The following is a 20,198-nucleotide window of genomic DNA, read 5'->3' on the forward strand; positions in this document are numbered from 1 at the left end:
TCTTACCTTTCTGAACATTATTTCTGTTTACAGTTTATCTCTATCTATAATAATATTAAAGATAATAACCGAAAACAGCAAAATTTCCTTAAAATTACCAATTTAGGGACAGCAACCCAACAACGGGTTTTCCGATTCATCTGAAAATTTCAGGGCAGTTAGATCTTGACCTGATTTACTATTTTACTCCGCGTCAGATTTTCTTTAAATGCTTTGGTTTTTGAGTTATAAGCCAAAAACTGCATTTTACCCCTATGTTCTATTTTTAGCCATGACAGCCATCTTGGTTGGTTGGTGGGGTCACCGGACACATTTTTTAAACTAGATAACCCACTGATGATTGTGGCCAAGTTTGGTTAAATTTGGCCCAGTAGTTTCAAAGGAGAAGATTTTTGTAAAAGCTAACGACGGACGACGACGACGGACGCCAAGTGATGAGAAAAGCTCACTTGGCCCTCTGGGCCAGGTAAGCTAAAAATGTGTCCGGTGACCAGGCCAACCATCCAAGATGGCCGCCATGGCTAAAAATAGAACATAAGGGTAAAATGTAGATTTTGGCTTGTAACTCTGAAACCAAAGCATTTAGAGCAAATCTGACATGGGATAAAATTGTTTCTGAAGGCAAGCTCTATTTGCCCTAAAATTTCCAGATGAATCGGACAACCTGTTGTTGGGTTGCTGCTGCTGAATTGGTTATTTTAAAGAAATTTTGCCGTTTTTGGTTATTATCTTTAATATTATTATAGATAGAGATAAACTGTACATAACAATAATGTTCAGCAAAGTAAGATCTACAAATAAGTCAGTGACCCCTAAAGGAGTTATTGCCCTTTATAGTCATTTTTACCAATTTTTGGTAAATGTTTGTAATCTTTTACAAAAATCTTCTCCTCTGAAACTACTTGGCCAAATTTAACCACAATTAGCCACAATCATTATTAGGGTATCTAGTTTAAAATATGTGTGCGGTGACCCAGCCAACGACCCAAAATGGCCGTCTTGGCTTAAAATAGAACATAGGGGTAAAATGACAATTTTGGCTTAAATCTCTGAAACCAAAGCATTTAGAGCAAATCTGACAGAGATAAATTGTTTATCAAGTCAATATCTATCTGCCCTGAAATTTTCAGATGAATTGAACAACTGGTTGTTGGGTTGCTGCCCCTGAATTAGTATTTTTTAAAGAAATTTTCCCGTTTTTGGTTATTATCTTCAATACTATTATAGATAGAGATAAACTGTAAACAACAGTATTGTTCAACACAGTAAGATTTACAAATAAGTCAACATGACCAAAATGGTCAGTTGACCCTTAAGGAGTTATTGCCCTTTATAGTAAATTTTCATTAATTTTCATTAATTTGGTAAATTTTTGTAAATTTTTACACAATATTTTCCTCTGTAACTCAAGGGCCAAGTTCATTATAGGTAGAGAAAATTGTAAGTAGCAAGAATTTTCAGTAAAGTAAGTTCTACAAACACATCACCAAAACAAAATTTTGTCATGCATCCATGTGTCCTTTGTTTGATATGCACAAAGACCAAGGTGAGCGACACAGGCTCTTAAGAGTCTTTAGTTATTTGTTTTTAGTGTTGAAATTAGTTATGTTAGAATAGATAATTACTTACTTTGAACAATGCATTTTTGTTGACAACTCAAAACTCTTTTCTATGAAGCCGTCTTCAGTTGAATGAGTGATTTTAAAATTGCTACGCTGGCCTCAAGTAAGTTCAAATCGAAAATAAATGCAAAAAATGTGAGTTTTTCTCTTATTCAACACACAAACAATATACAGAATTAATTGCAGGATGTTAACAATAACTGTTTAGTGTCTTTAAATATCAGCTGTATTTGAACTCTCGAAACAGGAGTATTAGCTCGCTAAACCTCCCATTACACCTGTGTCTTAGCCTGGTACAAATACATTGAACAGTTATTGACTACATATTAAGCTATGTTGAAAAGCGTACATAATATACAATCATAAAAAAAAAACAGATGCTCCGCAGTGCGCAGCTTTAAACGAAGGCAGAGGTCGAAACCCTGAACAGTTGGCGCAATTATGGACACAACATTCAAGCTTGATACAGCTCTGAATTTGGATTGTGATTAAATAGGTGACACAGTATAGGTTTCTGACACAGAATGAATGTAGTCCAATGAACTTAAAAGATTTAAATTTATACCTATTATGGTCCAATATCCAAAATCTTAATACATGGCCATGGATTGATTCATCATATCAAAGAATCCCAAGAATTCAATTTTCGATGAAATAAAACAAAGTTTAAATGTGGACTAATTTGATAACAGGGCACAACAAGATGTTAACCAGATGCTCCGCAGGGCGTAGCTTTATACGACCGCAGAGGTTGAACCCTGAACGGTTGGGGCAAGTATGGACACAACATTCAAGCTGGATTCAGCTCTAAATTTGGATTGTGATTTAATAGTTGACACAGCATAGGTTTCTGACACAGAATGAATGTGTTCTAATGAACTTAAAATTTTTGTTTTCTCTTAAGAGCAATTCACTATGCTGTTGAATATTAATCCTCTCAAAAAAATGTTTGAAGAAATTTTCTTTTTATTTATGAAATTTCAATTGAGAAAAATTGAACCCAATTTTTTAATCACATCCCCCTTTCCCTTATTCCAAAACTAATCTCAATTAAAATATTCTAATGGAGTTTGCAACAAAAACTACTCATTTAAATACATCATAAAATATTAAGATGTAAAAAAAACTGCTTGTTATCACTGAATGGTAAAGATTATTTAAATTTATCAGTTGGTTGTAAAAAGTGAATATACATTGTATATTGTATATAACAAAGATTTAAGTTGATTCTGGACAAAGAAAGATAACTCCAATTAAAACAAAATCTTGCAATAAGATATTTCTTGCTTACTATTCTGGACAAAGAAAGATAACTCTAATTAAAAAAAAAATTTGCTATTTCACAATATTGTGAAATTAGATATTTCTTGCCATTGCACAATACTGTGCAATTGAAAAGACTTGCTATTGCACAATACTTAATATAATAATTTTAGATCCTGATTTGGACCAACTTGAAAACTGGGCCCATAATCAAAAATCTAAGTACATGTTTAGATTCAGCATATCAAAGAGGCCCAAGAATTTAATTTTTGTTAATATCAAACTTAGTTTAATTTTGGACCCTTTGGACCTTAATGTAGGCCAATTTGAAAACGGGACCAAAAATGAAGAATCTTCATACACAGTTAGATTTGGCATATCAAAGAACCCCATTTATTCAATTTTTGATGAAATCAAATAAAGTTTAATTTTTGACCCAGATTTGGACCAACTTGAAAACTGGGCCAATAATCAAGAATCTAAGTACATTTTTAGATTCAACATATCAAAGAACCCAACCGATTCATTTTTTGTCAAAATCAAACTAAGTTTAATTTTAGACCCTTTGGACCTTAATGTAGACCAATTTGAAAACATGACCAAAAGTTAAGAATCTACATACACAGTTAGATTTGGCATATCAAAGAACCCCAATTATTCAATTTTGATGAAATCAAACAAAGTTTAATTTTGGACCCTTTGGGCCCCTTTTTCCTAAACTGTTGGGACCAAAACTTCCAAAATCAATACCAACCTTCCTTTTATGGTCATAAACCTTGTGTTTAAATTTCATAGATTTCTATTTACTTATACTAACGTTATGGTGCGAAAACCGAGAAAAATGCTTATTTGGGTCCCTTTTTGGCCCCTAATTCCTAAACTGTTGAAAGCAAAACTCCCAAAATCAATCCCAATCTTTCTTTTGTGGTCATAAACATTGTGTTTAAATTTCATAGATTTCTATTCACTTAAACTAAAGTTATTGTGCAAAAACCAAGAATAATGCTTATTTGTGCCCTTTGTTGGCCCCTAATTCCTAAACTGGTGAAACCAAAACTCCCAAAATCAGTCCCAACCTTTCTTTTGTGGTCATAAACATTGTGTTTAAATTTCATTGATTTCTATTTACTTAAACTAAAGTTATTGTGCAAAAACCAAGAATAATGCTTATTTGTGCCCTTTTTTGGCCCCTAATTCCTCAACTGTTGAAACCAAAACTCCCAAAATCAATCCCAACCTTTCTTTTGTGGTCATAAACCTTGTGTCAAAATTTCATAGATTTCTATTAACTTAAACTAAAGTTATAGTGCGAAAACCAAGAAAATGCTTAATTGGGCCCTTTTTGGCCCCTAATTCCTAAAATATTGGGACCAAAACTCCCAAAATCAATACCAACCTTCCTTTTATGGTCATAAACCTTGTGTTAAAATTTCATAGATTTCGATTCACTTTTACTAAAGTTAGAGTGCGAAAACTAAAAGTATTCGGACGACGACGACGACGACGACGACGACGACGACGACGACGCCAACGTGATAGCAATATACGACGAAAATTTTTTCAAAATTTGCGGTCGTATAAAAATAGTTTTACTCAGAATATCAAACAAACCTACCATTTAATTTTTCAAACAATTTACCAAAACTAGAGGCTCTAAAGAGCCGGTGTCGCTCACCTTGGTCTATGTGCATATTAAACAAAGGACACAAATGGATTCATGACAAAATTGTATTTTGGTGATGGTGATGTGTTTGAAGTTCTTACTTTACTGAACGATTTTGCTTCTTACAATTATATCTATCATGAACTTTGCCCATTAGTAACAGAGAACTATATTTGGTAAAAATTTACATAAATTTTAGCCGTGGCGGCCATCTTGGTTGAATGGCCAGGTCATTGGACACATTTTTCAAACAAGATACCCCAAAGATGATTGTGGCCTAGTAGTTTCAGTGGAGATTTTGTAAAAGATTACTTAGATTTATGAAAAATGGTTAAAGATTGACTATAAAGGGCAATAACTCCTAAAGGGGTCAACTGACCATTTTGGTCGTGTTGACTTATTTGTAGATCTTACTTTGCTGAACATTATTGCTGTTTACAATTTATCTCTATCTATAATAATATTCAAGATAATAACCAAAAACAGCAAAATTTCCTCAAAATTACCAATTCAGGGGCAGCAACCCAACAACCGATTGACCGATTCATCTGAAAATTTCGAGGCAGATAGTTCTTGACCTGATAAACATTTTTATCCCATGTCAGATTTCCTCAAAATGCTTTGGTTTTTGAGTTATAAGCCAAAAACTGCATTTTACCCCTATGTTCTATTCTTAGCGGTGGCGGCCATCTTGGTTGGTTGACCAGGTCACGCCACACATTTTTAAACTAGATACCCCAAAGATGATTGTGGCCAAGTTTGGATTAATTTGGCCAAGTAGTTTCAGAGGAGAAGATTTTTGTAAAAGATTACTTTAATTTACGAAAAATGGTTAAAAATTGACTATAAAGGGCAATAACTCCTAAATGGGTCAACTGACCATTTTGGTCATGTAGACTTATTTGTAGATCTTACTTTGCTGAACATTATTGCTGTTTACAGTTTATCTCTATCTATAATAATATTCAAGATAATAACCAAAAAAAGCAAAATTTCCTCAAAATTACCAATTCAGGGGCAGCAACCCAACAACCGATTGATCGATTCATCTGAAAATTTTAGGGCAGATAGATCTTGACCTGATAAACATTTTTATCCCATGTCAGATTTCCTCAAAATGCTTTGGTTTTTGAGTTATAAGCCAAAAACTGCATTTTACCCCTTTGTTCTTTTTTAGCCGTGGCGGCCATCTTGGTTGGTTGACCAGGTCACGCCACACATTTTTTAAACTAGATACCCCAAAGATGATTGTGGCCAAGTTTGGATTAATTTGGCCAAGTAGTTTCAGAGGAGAAGATTTTTGTAAAAGATTACTTTAATTAACGAAAAATGGTTAAAAATTTACTATAAAGGGCAATAACTCCTAAACGGGTCAACAGACCATTTTGGTCAAATTGACTTATTTGTAGATCTTACTTTGCTGAACATTATTGCTGTTTACAGTTTATCTCTTACTATAATAATATTCAAGATAATAACCAAAAACAGCAAAATTTCTTCAAAATTACCAATTCAGGGGCAGCAACCCAACAACCGATTGACCGATTCATCTGAAAATTTCAGGGCAGATAGATCTTGACCTGATAAACATTTTTACCCCATGTCAAATTTGCTCTAAATCTAAATGCTTTGGTTTTTGAGTTATAAGCCAAAAACTGCATTTTACCCCTATGTTCTATTTTTAGCCGTGGCGGCCATCTTGGTTGGTTGACCGGGTCACGCCACACATTTTTTAAACTAGATACCCCAATGATGATTGTGGCCAAGTTTGGTTTGATTTGGCCCAGTAGTTTCAGAGGAGAAGATTTTTGTAAAGTTAACGACGACGGACGACGACGACGACGAACGACGACGGACGCCAAGTGATGAGAAAAGCTCACTTGGCCCTTCGGGCCAGGTGAGCTAAAAAGGGAAAAAGTCCAAAATTTCATTCATTATTTATACAATGTCTTTTAAAAAGTGTGTTACTTCCATTGAACAGAAATCTAGTTATTAATAAGTATTTCAGCAAAAATAATTCTATGGAAGGGCTTAAACTGAACAGGCAGAAAAGTTAAAATCGTGAAAATTGACCTTGACCTATAACTTTTCATGATAAAGCATACACCAACTATCAAATCAATATCTTCAAGCATGAATAAAATAAATCTGGAAAACTAATTTGAAGGAATGATGATGAACAGACAAACAGACAGATAGACGGTATGCAAACCTCAAGTCCACTTCGACTTATTAGGTAGTGGACAAAAATTCAAAATGCGACTTTAAATTATTGCGATCATTGTCGCATTTTTCGCAATAATAAAAACATTGCAATAATTTCTGAATGCTAAATCAGTTCAATTTGGTTACTGTTACTTCAGATTGGACTGTTGGAAACTATTTTAAATACCTTATCTAGAGGAAAAGCTAGGTGTGCTGTACCACCACCAAAAACATACAACCGAAAGTCATCACTAACAATTTCGTGTCTATATCTACAAAAAAAGAAATTTGTATATCATTTTGATTATCAAAGTAATGGAAATCACTGTCCAATGAAACGATTGAAAGAGCCTTGTTGATAATTTCAATTCTTCACTTTTGTCCTCTGTTGAGGGGTGGCGTTAGACGATTAAATGTGTGTTAATTTCAGCTCACTGAGTTTGCAAAACAAATTCTTATAAATTGCAATTTAAAATATTCTATGAAATAATGTTTATAGTTTCAAGTCTTTAGTTTACATTTTGCAAGTTACCTAATAACAGATTTCTCTAAATTAGTTTATGTATTCTTGTGGTTCTTGATTAAAGCATTACAATATATTTCCTTAATTTCATATAAAGTGTTTTTTCTTCTAGTGTCCACACTTTGACAAATAGTTTGGCAAAGAAGTTTTACATTATGATGCAATTCCTTTCATAATACTCAATTGTAGAAAATACCTTGTTTTTATACCCTCTTTTTCATAAATTCATCATTGATTTTAATATTGATTGACATACATTTCTCATGGAATAGTGTAGACTAGTGTATTTTTCTTTGAAATTTGACTTCATATTTGCAGAAAGAGATAATATTGAAAATTGATGTACTCTGATGACCAACATATCTCATGGCTGGCAAATACATCATACAGAAGTCTGTTGAGAATAATAAAATGTTTTCTTAGTCCAGGGTCAAATGTTTCAGACCATTTAGGGCTATAACATATCTATCTGTAAATATATATGGCAGGTTTTGTAGTCAAAGAAAGGGCTAGAAAGTCTGAATGTTGGACAATGAATCAATCTGAGTATGCATTATAATCTGACATGAATGTGCGTAAGGTTGGCAAACAAACAAGACACTGTTTCAAAAGCACAGGTTCTAAAGTTTCAGTGCAATATTCAACAAAGGACACTCTCCGACATAGTAGACGAGAATAGAATTAATGACACAAGTATCTTTTAAAAAATCTTCATAAAAATTAAGCATAAAAAGAGTGACCGTAAGTCTACTAACAGTATGACAAACGGACTAAGTTTTCGTAAGATAAAAATTGGCCCTAAAAATGTGATGTTTTTAAACAGGCAAAAATTCTACAAATTTCACATAGACGAAGATGTGATATAACAAGTGAAGAAAAATTGAAAACAACATGTTTAATAATTTCTTGCGTCCGAAGCGCTTTTCTTGAATTACCTTCATCAGGAACGCTCAAAACTAAACATTTAAAATATGAAGATTTATAAGTACCGAAACCATGTTAAAAACTGAAAGCAACACGTTTAATCATTTCTTCTGTCCGAAGCGCTTTTCTGGATACACCTGCATCAGGAACGCTCAAAGCCAAACATTTGAAATCCGAAGATGTATAAGTACCGAAACCGTTGAAGAAGCTATATGTAAAAAATACCTAAAATAAATAGCCAAATTCATCTAAAGCCAACTTTGCCTGAGGGATTTGAAACCTTAGTTTCTTAATAATGAAACTGCGAGCTACTGCTCACTGATGAAACCTCCTTTTTGCCCACATTTATTTTGGGTCAGAAATCTATACCATGTCAAACTAGAGGCTCTCAAGAGCCTGTATCGCTCACTTAATTCTACTTGGGTTTTTGAAATCATATAAAAAAATAAAAAATTTGGCTAAAAGTGAAAACACAACCTCATACGAAAAGGAACATTCATGCCATGTTTGGTTTCATTATTCCATTCAGTGGTTCTCTAAAAGAAGTCATTTGTATGCATTTACCATGGAGTCCTATGTTAAACTAAGTCCCCCGCTGGCGGCCATCTTGGATGATAGATCGGCTACAAAGTAACAAAACTTGGTCAGCACCTTATAAGGAACATTCATGCCATGTTTGGTTTCATTCCATTTAGTGGTTCTCGAAAAGAAGTCATTTGTATGCATTTCCCATAGGGTCCTATGTTAAACTAAGTCCCCCGCTGGCGGCCATCTTGGATGATGGATTGGCTACAAAGTAACAAAACTTGGTCAGCACCTCATAAGGAACATTCATGCCATGCTTGGTTTCATTCCATTCAGTGGTTCTCTAAAAGAAGTCATTTGTATGCATTTCCCATAGGGTCCTATGTTAAACTAAGTCCCCCGCTGGCGGCCATCTTGGATAATGGATCAGCTACAAAGTAACAACACTTGGTCAGCACCTCATAAGGAACATTCATGCCATGTTTGGTTTCATTCCATTCAGTGGTTCTCTAAAAGAAGTCATTTGTATGCATTTCCCATAGGGTCCTATGTTAAACTAAGTCCCCCCGCTGGCGGCCATCTTGGATGATGGATTGGCTACAAAGTAACAACACTTGGTCAGCACCTCATAAGGAACATTCATGTCATGTTAGGTTTCATTCCATTCAGTGGTTCTCTAAAAGAAGTCATTTGTATGCATTTCCTATAGAGTCCTATGTTAATCTAAGTCCCCCGCTGACGGCCATCTTGGATAATGGATCGGCTACAAAGTAACAACACTTGGTCAGCACCACATTAGGAACATTCATGCCATGTTTGATTTCATTCCATTCAGTGGTTTTCTTAAAGAAGTCATTTGTATGCATTTCCCATAGGGTCCAATGTTAAACTAAGTCCCCCGCTGACGGCCATCTTGGATGATGGATCGGCTACAAAGTAACAACACTTGGTCAGCACCACATTAGGAACATTCATGCCATGTTTGATTTCATTCCATTCAGTGGTTCTCTAAAAGAAGTCATTTGTATGCATTTCCCATAGGGTCCAATGTTAAACTAAGTCCCCCGCTGACGGCCATCTTGGATGATGGATCGGCTACAAAGTAACAACACTTGGTCAGCACCACATTAGGAACATTCATGCCATGTTTGATTTCATTCCATTCAGTGGTTCTCTAAAAGAAGTCATTTGTATGCATTTCCCATAGGGTCCTATGTTAAACTAAGTCCCCTGCTGGCGGCCATCTTGGATGATGGATCGGCTACAAAGTAACAACACTTGGTAAGCACCTCATAAGGAACATTCATGCCATGTTTGGTTTCATTCCATTCAGTCGTTCTCTAGAAGAAGTTCAAAATGTAAAAAGTTAACGACGACGACGACGACGGACGACGGACGACGGACGCCAAGTGGTGAGAAAAGCTCACTTGGCCCTTCGGGCCAGGTGAGCTAAAAATGTATCACAATTTAAATTCATACAGTATCAAGCTTGAATATTGTGTCCAAACTTGCTTTAACTGTTAAGGGTTCGATCTCTGCGGTCCTATCCGGCTGCAGTCAGTGAAGCCTTTTATTCATGTTTATAATACAGTAGTACTATACCAAAATTTGTACATACCGACTACTTGGAGTATATTTGGAATGTACTTGTAGTTTCTCCCACACACCAGTATAGATGTCTAGTCTATGAATATCCATATTATATACAAAGCCTGTAGTTCCTCCACAAACATACACATCTTTTCCTAGTCTTGCCATAGCCTACAAATTGATATAAGCATTAAACCTTAAAGGGTTACAATTCAATTCTTTAGAGGTTAGAGTGAGCAATAAAAAGTTATATTAAATATCATAATTACTTTTGTTTAAATCTCAAAACTCTTCATATATATTTCATATTATTATCTTGATCTTATCATATACCAATAAACTTGAAAAAGTGACATATCCTTCCCACTCATTACAAAGTGAATATAGCAAATATCAAGTGAAAATCCTACCAAGAGTATTAAACAATAACTTTATTTCACTGTTGGTTAGCAAAAGCAGATTTCATATTTTTATAATGATTTTCATCAGTTACATACAGCCATGAAATGACAGCAAATTCAATAAAATATTAACTCTTGGAATTATGACATAGACATAATGTTTAATATAGAATATAAAAAAAGGTATTGTATTCAATAAAGAAGACATTTTTATTGAATAAACTGAAAGGGATTATTTTTTGTAAAATGCTGCATACTTCAAGTACAACTGTCAAGTTTTGTTATAATCAGTTTAATAGTTGGAGATAAATTTAGAAGAATGTGTGATGCAGCTTCGGCAACTTAAGGAAAATTACTTAAAAAAACGAAATTAGCCGCCTCATCATAGAATAGAGTGTGAACCAATAAATTCACCAATAAATGATCAAATATTCATCTCCATGTATTAAAACATTTGAATATGATACAAAAGATCTAAGATGATAATCAAGCTCACCAATGTACCTCTTTGTTTTCATTCATAAGGTCCCTCTGCCTCTCATTACCTCAAAGTTTAACTTTTGAGGTTAATAAATTAAAATTTTGGGGTAACTTTAACACATTTAACGTAAGAAATGTGATGTAAAATTATTACATAAAGAGTTCAAGCTGAATTAACTATCCTCAAAAATGTTTGCTGACTCTATGCAGGTTTTAAAATCCTTAAGTAAAACTAAAATCTGCGGCATTCCAGACAGGTACATATTTGTATATTTGTATTAATTTTCAAATGAAGATGTCTTGCTATTGTGCAACACTGCTATTGTGCAATACCGGGATGATTTGCAATACTGTGATATTGTGCAATACTTTTAAAAGAACATTTTCCGCTATTGCGCAATTGAAGATTTCTTGATATTGCTCAATACTGTGCAATTGGATCTTTCTTGCTATTGTTCAATACTGTGCAATTGAAGATTTAATGTTATTGCGCAATATTGTACAATTGGAAATTTTTTGCTATTGTGTAATACTTTTCATTTGAAAATTTCTTGCTATTGTGCTATTTCATAACAGTGTGCAATGCATATTTCCTGCTATTCTGCTATTTCATAGTAGTGTGCAATGAATATTTCCTGCTATTGCTTAATACTGTGAATTTGAAGATTTCTTTCTTTATGATTGCACAATATTTAATATGATTATTTACACAATCCTGTTTGGTGTGAATCTCTTGTAAAGTCAGTATTTTTGGCTTTTAAATAATAAACTGTTATCACAGAGATATGTCTCGCTTTTTTGTAATTTTGATTATGCAAATGTTGAAATCAAAATAGCAATACTTTATCATCTTACAAAAGTTATGTAAATATTCAAAGTCAATGAACCATGACTGAGTTACAAGGCTAAGCAATCTCCAAGTAAATGAGATGTGCAAATGCTTATACAAATGCATACCAAATACCATTGACTTTTATACGTCGTCCCCAAACCTTTATACAAACATTAACTTGTAAACTATGTAAAAGTTTCAAAATCAAAGAACCATGAAGAGGGGGTGGGGCTATATAATCTCCATGGAAACGATACTTGCAAATGCCAATAAATTTGTATACCAAATATCATTGACTTAACATTAGCAGTTCATCTTAAACTGATCTAATCACAAACTTATACATGTAAACTAAGATAAGTTCAAAAGTCATTAGACCATGACTTAGGGGCGAGGCCAAATTATCTCCATGGAAATGAGATGCACCAATGCTTATACAACGGAATACCAATTACCATTTGCCTACTACTAATGGTTCCCCTTGAACTGACCTACTCAAAAACTAAAACATGATTACTTAGCAAAATTTTCAAAGTCAATAGACCATGACTTAAGGGGCGGAGCCAAATTATTTTCATAGAAATGAGATATACCAATGCTTATACAACTTCATACCAAATATCATTGACCTACCACTTGTGGTCCCCCATAAACTGACCTAATCACAAACGAATACATGTAAAATAAGAAAAAGTTTTTGAAGTCAATAGACCATGACTGAGGGGGCAGGGCCAAATAATCTCCATGGAAATGAAATGTGCCAATGCTTCTACAACTGCATACCAAATATCATTGACCTTCCACTTGTGGTTCACCATAAACTAGACCTAATCACACATAATACATTGTTGACGCCGTCGACGCCGACAATGCGGGAAACAGCATACCTATGTCTCGCTTTTTTGATTCCATCAAGGCGAGACAATCAAAGAGCTGAAAGCTCTGAGGAAAAATAACGCTAATATTGGGATATTTTTTATGCAATTCTTGATTTTCACATACGATAATTTGTTTAACAATGCAACATATCTTCTAAGTATATAATTGATATTTGTATATGTGTGTGTGTGTGTGTGTGTGTGTAAAGTGAAGATGACAACTGGCAGTTTTTTAGTACAAATGAATAGGTCAAGACTACCTGAATGATCTACAGTATCCAAGACTACTGGCTGTTTTTTTTATGTACAAATAAATAGGTCAAGACGACCGGAATGATCTTCAATTAAGGATTCATAAATTTCTATTTTCTTAAATTGTGTGAGACATTTTCTAGATGCTCTTATTTATAAGTTCACTGTTTAGAAAATTTTGAATTTTTGAAATACTAAGGCTTTTCTACCTCAGGATATAGATTATCTTAGATGTATTTGTCAAAACTTTTAGCAATTTTGGTCCTCAATGCTCTTCGTACTTTTTTTGCCTTTTTAACTTTTTTGGATTTGAGCGTCACTGATGAGTCTTTTGTAGACGAAACGCACGTCTGGCGTATATACAAAATTTAGTCCTGGTATCTATGATGAGTTTATTTACAAACACTGGAGATTTATTTCCCCGAGGGTATCACCAGCCCAGAAGCCAGCACTTTTGTGCTGACCTAAATTGTCATCTATATGGAAATATTTATACATTCACTTTTTAGAAAATTTTGAATTTTTGAAATACTAAGGTTTTTCTACCTCAGGCATAGATTATCTTAGCTGTATTTGGCAAAACTTTTAGGAAAATTTGGTCCTCAATGCTCTTCGTACTTTTTTTGCCTTTTTAACTTTTTTGGATTTGAGCGTCACTGATGAGTCTTTTGTAGACGAAACGCACGTCTGGCGTATATACAAAATTTAGTCCTGGTATCTATGATGAGTTTATTTACAAACACTGGAGATTTATTTCCCCGAGGGTATCACCAGCCCAGAAGCCAGCACTTTTGTGCTGACCTAAATTGTCATCTATATGGAAATATTTATACATTCACTTTTTAGAAAATTTTGAATTTTTGAAATACTAAGGTTTTTCTACCTCAGGCATAGATTATCTTAGCTGTATTTGGCAAAACTTTTAGGAAAATTTGGTCCTCAATGCTCTTCGTACTTTTTTTGCCTTTTTAACTTTTTTGGATTTGAGCGTCACTGATGAGTCTTTTGTAGACGAAACGCACGTCTGGCGTATATACAAAATTTAGTCCTGGTATCTATGATGAGTTTATTTACAAACACTGGAGATTTATTTCCCCGAGGGTATCACCAGCCCAGAAGCCAGCACTTTTGTGCTGACCTAAATTGTCATCTATATGGAAATATTTATACATTCACTTTTTAGAAAATTTTGAATTTTTGAAATACTAAGGTTTTTCTACCTCAGGCATAGATTATCTTAGCTGTATTTGGCAAAACTTTTAGGAAAATTTGGTCCTCAATGCTCTTTAACTTCGTACTTTATTTTGCCTTTTTAACTTTTTTGGATTCGAGCGTCACTGATGAGTCTTTTGTAGACGAAACGCGCGTCTGGCGTATATACAACATGAAAAAATAAATTTGGAGGGGAATAAAAACCAGATGCTCCGCAGGGCGCAGCTTTATATGACCGCACAGGTTGAACCCTGAACAGTTGGGGCAAGTATGGACACAACATTCAAGCTGGATTCAGCTCTAAACTTGGATTGTGATTAAATAGTTGACACAGCATAGGTTTCTGACACAGAATGAATGTGGTCTAATGAACTTAATTTTTTTGTTTTGCCTTTGAGCAATTCACTATGCTGTTGAATATTAATCCTCTCAAAAAAAGGTTTGAAGAAGTTTTCTTTTTATTTATGAAATTCCAAATGAGAAAAATTGAACCCCCCCCAATTTTTTTTTCACATCCCCTATCCTTTATTCCAAAACTGATCTCAATTCAATTTCTAATGGAGTTTGTAACAATAATTACTCATTTAAATACATCATAAATTATTAAAATGTAAAAAAGTGTTTGTTATCACTGAATGGTAAAGATTGTTTTAATTTATCAGTTGGTAGTAAAAGTGAATATACATTGTATATTGTATAAAACAATGATTTAAGTTGATTCAACTACCTATTCTGGACAAAGAAAGATAACTCCAATTGAAAATAAATTTCTTGCTATTGCACAATATTGTGCAATTAGATATTTCTTTCTATTGCGCAATACTGTGCAATTGCAAATACTTGCTATTGCACAATTGAAGATTTCTTGCTATTGTGCAATACTGTGCAATTGAAAATTTCTTGCTATTGCACAATACTGTACAATTGAAGATTTCTTGTTATTGCTGAGTACTGTGCAATTGAAAATTTCTTGCCATTGCACAATACTTAATACATGTATAATAATTTAAGATCCTGATTTTGACCAACTTGAAAACTGGGCCCATAATCAAAAATCTAAGTACATGCTTGGATTCAGCATATCAAAGAACCCCAAGAATTCATTTTTTGTTAAAATCAAACAAAGTTAAATTTTGGACCCTTTGGACTTTAATGTAAATCAATTTGAAAACAGGACCAAAAATTAAGAATCTACATACACAATTAGATTTGGCATATCAAAGAACCCCATTTATTCAATTTTTGATGAAATCAAACAAAATTTGATTTTGGACCCCAATTTGGACCAACTTGAAAACTGGGCCAATAATCATAAATCTAAGTACATTTTTAGATTCAGCATATGAAAGAACCCCAAAGATTCAATTTTTGTCAAAATCAAACTAAGTTTAATTTAGAACCATTTGGACCTTAATGTAGACCAATTTGTAGACGGGACCAAAAATATAAAATCTACATACACAGTTAGATTCGGCATATCAAAGAACCCCAATTTTTCAATTTTTGATGAAATCAAACAAAGTTTAATTTTGGACCCTTTGGGCCCCTTATTCCTAAACTGTAAAGACCAAAACTCCCAAAATCAATACCAACCTTCCTTTTATGGTCATAAACCTGCTGTTTAAATTTCATAGATTTCTATTTACTTATACTAAAGTTATGGTGCAAAAACCAAGAAAAATGCTTATTTGGACCCCTTTTTGGCCCCTAATTCCTAAACTGTTTGAACCAAAATCCCGAAATCAATCCCAACCTTTCTTTTGTGGTCATAAACCTTGTGTCAAAATTTCATAGATTTCTATTTACTTAAACTAAAGTTATTGAGGGAAAACAAAGAAAATGCTTATTTTGGGCCCTTTTTGGCCCCTAATTCCTTAAATGCTGGGGTCAAAACTCCCAAAATCAATCCTAACCTTCCTTTTGTGGTCATAAACCTTGTGTTGAAATTTCATAGATTTCTATTCACTTTTACTAAAGTTAGAGCGCGAAAACTCAAAGTATTCGGACGACGACGCCAACGTGATAGCAATATACAACGAAATTTTTTTCAATTTTTGCCGTTGTTTAAAACACAAGGTAGCTAACGGAAATGTTCACTGTGTTCGCTTTAACCAATATTTTTTTTAATTTCACTTGACTTTTTCACGAATAAAAGTACACCAGTCCGTCTGTAATTGATTTATCTTTACAATGAAACAACTTTCACGTACCTTGAGAATACCCCTCAAACAGAATAACACTTGAGATGAGAATTATTTACCTTTTTCCAGACCATTGAATTTGTAAGTACTTAACTTCCGGTTAACTTAGGAAGTGAATATAACTGTGCAATCCCATTGGTTCAATTCATCTGGTTACCTGTTTATTTATACTAGTTACCAGTTACCAGTTACCAGAAAAATATATCCAATGGGTTTGCACAGTTTAGGCCTTTTAGGCCAGGTGAGCTAAACAACGAGAAACGAATAACACGTATAAATTACATAAACAAACACAGTTTAGGCCTTTTAGGCCAGGTGAGCTAAACAACGAGAAACGAATAACACGTATAAATTACATAAACAAACGACTGTACATCAGATTCCTGACTTAGGACAGGTGCAAACATATGCCTTCATAATATTTTAGGACAGGTGCAAACATATGCCTTCATATATAAAATATTATGTATTTAAAGCAATAGAATACTCATTTGATTTATCAGACTAAGCATAATTATTCAAGTCAAATTTATATGAGCCTGTGCCTAAAAAATGGAGGTTTTCAAATGAAGGGGAGCCTTAAATGAAGATGTAATATTTTCCAGCAATTTTAAATTTGTGAAGTTTTTATGTTATAAATTGTTCTTACATATGTATAATTGTATTTAATGTACTTTAAATGGAAAGAAAAACTACAAAAAACATTTCATATTAGTTTAAAAGGGTCTAAGGACAAGTAAGATTGAAAATAATTTAAGGTAAATTTAGGCCGTAGCACATATTTACATTAAAAAATGTATATTGAAGCTATAGGAAATAAAAATTTGTGTCTTTTTCATCATTTCTATACTCAGGTGACATGATACAATAAATCTGACCACAAAAAGACTCTTGTATTCAACTTTTTTTGCAGACAGTATGGTCTGATACAAAGATTTTTCAATTCTTAGTGAAAAGTTTGTATGTAGCTTTAGTGTCAACAGGCTTATATTTGAACCACTTGCTATCCTACAGAAGAAAAAAAAGATAGTTGTGAAATGAAATAAGTACAAAAGACATTTTTATACAAAGGAGTAGGTCCAGTGACACCCCTTTTTGGTCCCAAAATATAGCAGTTTTACAAATTTGTTAAAATGTAAACTTTTAGCTATTTATTGGAAAGAAGAATGCTTCTGTTACATAAATATGGGCTGATTTGACAATACAATGTACATATATCGGGTTCTAACATCATTAAATCATGCTAAATTACTGAAATCTTCACAATTTTAGCATTTTTGTTCAATTTTTGACGGTTTCCGTCTTAAATGAAAGTGGCCGCATTTGTGTTCATTCTTAATAGTGAAATGCAAGTTGTATATGATGATTATACAAAACATATATAAAGGTTGAGGATGAACACGGATGCGGCCACTTTCATTTTTGACAAAAAAAAACATCTGAAAAGTGACATTTTCTCGGCAAATTTGATAGATTTTTTCGATTTTAAGCTTGAATAGGAGCGTTTTTATGACAAAATCAGTTAAAATCTTTCACATAAACTAATTGAATCAACTGAAATATACACTTAAGTGTTTAAAAAGTGTCCCAAATCTTTCTTCAGATGAACCTGAAAATTGAGGCCAAAATCGGTCCTACTGTTTAAGTGAGGTCTTTATTATGGACTTCAACTTTTATTTACCAAGCTCCTCACATTTAACTTCATCCAAACAGGGTGTTAGACAAGGGTAATTTTTACAACACATGTCATACATATTGTCTGAGATAATCTTCTATTCTGTAGATTCCGTGTTCACAAATAAGTAAAACAACTGGATTACAGCATAGCAACACAAATATTGACACATGAAAACCTGTCAGATAGAAAGGCAAAATGCCACTAAAGCACCAAAATTGAAAAAGCTATGAAATGCTAATTTTGACCATTTAATGCCAAATTGGTAATTTTTGCTGAATTTCTATCAAATAAAAGTTTAAATCCTTTAATTTCATACTATTTGACAAATTTTTGACACCATTAAATCATTCAGGTAAGATGCCAAAGTACAGATACTATATTTACTGATTTCACCTCTTAGGTCCGAGACCACTGTTTTTTCGTAGTGCATTTCTTTAAGACAATAAATGAAAAACTCCGCTTTCTGAATATTATTTTTACAGTGTGTTGAACTACTTGTGTCTACGGAAAACATAGATGTATAAAAATGTTTACTTTGCAATTTCCTTCAATCCAGATATTTTGTTGACATAAATGAATCATCTTTTTTTTAAAGCAATTGTTTTAATAAAAACAAGAGGCTCTCAAGAGCCGGAATCGCTCACCTTAATTCTTTTGGTTAAATCTCTCATCAATGATTATTTTGGCTTTTCAATTTATTTAAATGTTCTTTGGATCGTCCTATTTTCTTCAAAAGCCAAAAAAAATAATCAATTTCTCCTATGTTCTATTTTAGCCATAGGAGCAATGTTTCTTGACATACAAGGAAATAAAATATAAAATTTATACTAGATACTCTGAAACTCATTTAGCCTAAGTTTGGCTGAAATTGATACAGCAGTTTCAAAGGAGAAGATTTTCTAATGTAAGTCAACATGATGAACAAATTGTGAAAAAAGTCTTTAAAGGGCAATAACTCCTTCAGGGGTCAATTGTCAATTTTGGTCAAATTGACTTATTTGTAGATCTTACTTTGCTGAACATTATTGCTGTTTACAGTTTATCTCTATAATAATATTCAAGATAATAAACAAAAACAGCAAAATTTCCTTAAAATTATCAATTCAGGGGCAGCAACCCAACAACAGATTGTCTGATTCATCTGAAAATTTCAGGGCAGATAGATCTTGACCTGATAAACAATATTAGCCCATGTCAGATTTGCTCTTAATGCTTTGGTTTTTGAGTTATAAGCCAAAAACTGCATTTGACCCCTATGTTCTATTTTTAGCAATGGCGACCATGTTTGTTGATAGATCAAAACTTCAGATACAATTTATAAACGAGATACCCTAAGGGACATTCAGTTCAAGTTTGGAAGTATTTGGCACAGTAGTTTCAGAGGAAAAATTTGTTGTAAAAGATTACTAAGATTTACGAAAAATGGTTAAAAATTGACTATAAAGGGCAATAACTCCTAAAGGGGTCAACTGACCATTTCAGTCATGTTGACTTATTTGTAAATCTTACTTTGCTGAACATTATTGCTTTTTACAGTTTATCTCTATCTATAATAATATTCAAGATAATAACCAAAAACAGCAAAATTTCCTTAAAATTACCAATTCAGGGGCAGCAACCACCAACGGGTTGTCTGATTCATCTGAAAATTTCAGGGCAGATAGATCTTGACCTGATAAACAATATTAGCCCGAATCAGATTTGCTCTAAATGCTTTGGTTTTTGAGTTATAAGCCAAAAACTGCATTTGACCCCTATGTTCTATTTTTAGCAATGGCGACAATGTTTGTTGATAGATCAAAACTGCAGATACAATTTATAAACTAGATACCCTAAGGAACATTCAGTTAAAGTTTGGAAGTATTTGGCCCAGTAGTTTCAGAGGAGAAGATTCTTGAAATAGTTTACGACGACAGACGACGACAGACGACAATGGACGACGACGACAG

At 33.4% G+C, this 20,198-nt stretch overlaps 1 protein-coding gene across 1 annotated transcript in view; it reads right to left on the minus strand.

Moving 5' to 3' along the window:
- Nucleotides 1–20,198, minus strand: part of LOC134725440 (kelch domain-containing protein 10-like) — a 78,408-nt gene that overhangs the window by 29,261 nt on the left and 28,949 nt on the right. The window contains exons 5-6 of the mRNA XM_063589258.1: nucleotides 10,344–10,486; nucleotides 6,941–7,025 (exon numbers count right to left, since the gene is read on the minus strand). Coding sequence (XP_063445328.1) covers nucleotides 6,941–7,025; nucleotides 10,344–10,486 — 228 coding nt within the window. The remainder of the gene's footprint in view (nucleotides 1–6,940; nucleotides 7,026–10,343; nucleotides 10,487–20,198) is intronic.

This window comes from Mytilus trossulus, chromosome 1 (assembly GCF_036588685.1).
Source record: "Mytilus trossulus isolate FHL-02 chromosome 1, PNRI_Mtr1.1.1.hap1, whole genome shotgun sequence".
Classification (NCBI taxonomy): domain Eukaryota; kingdom Metazoa; phylum Mollusca; class Bivalvia; order Mytilida; family Mytilidae; genus Mytilus; species Mytilus trossulus.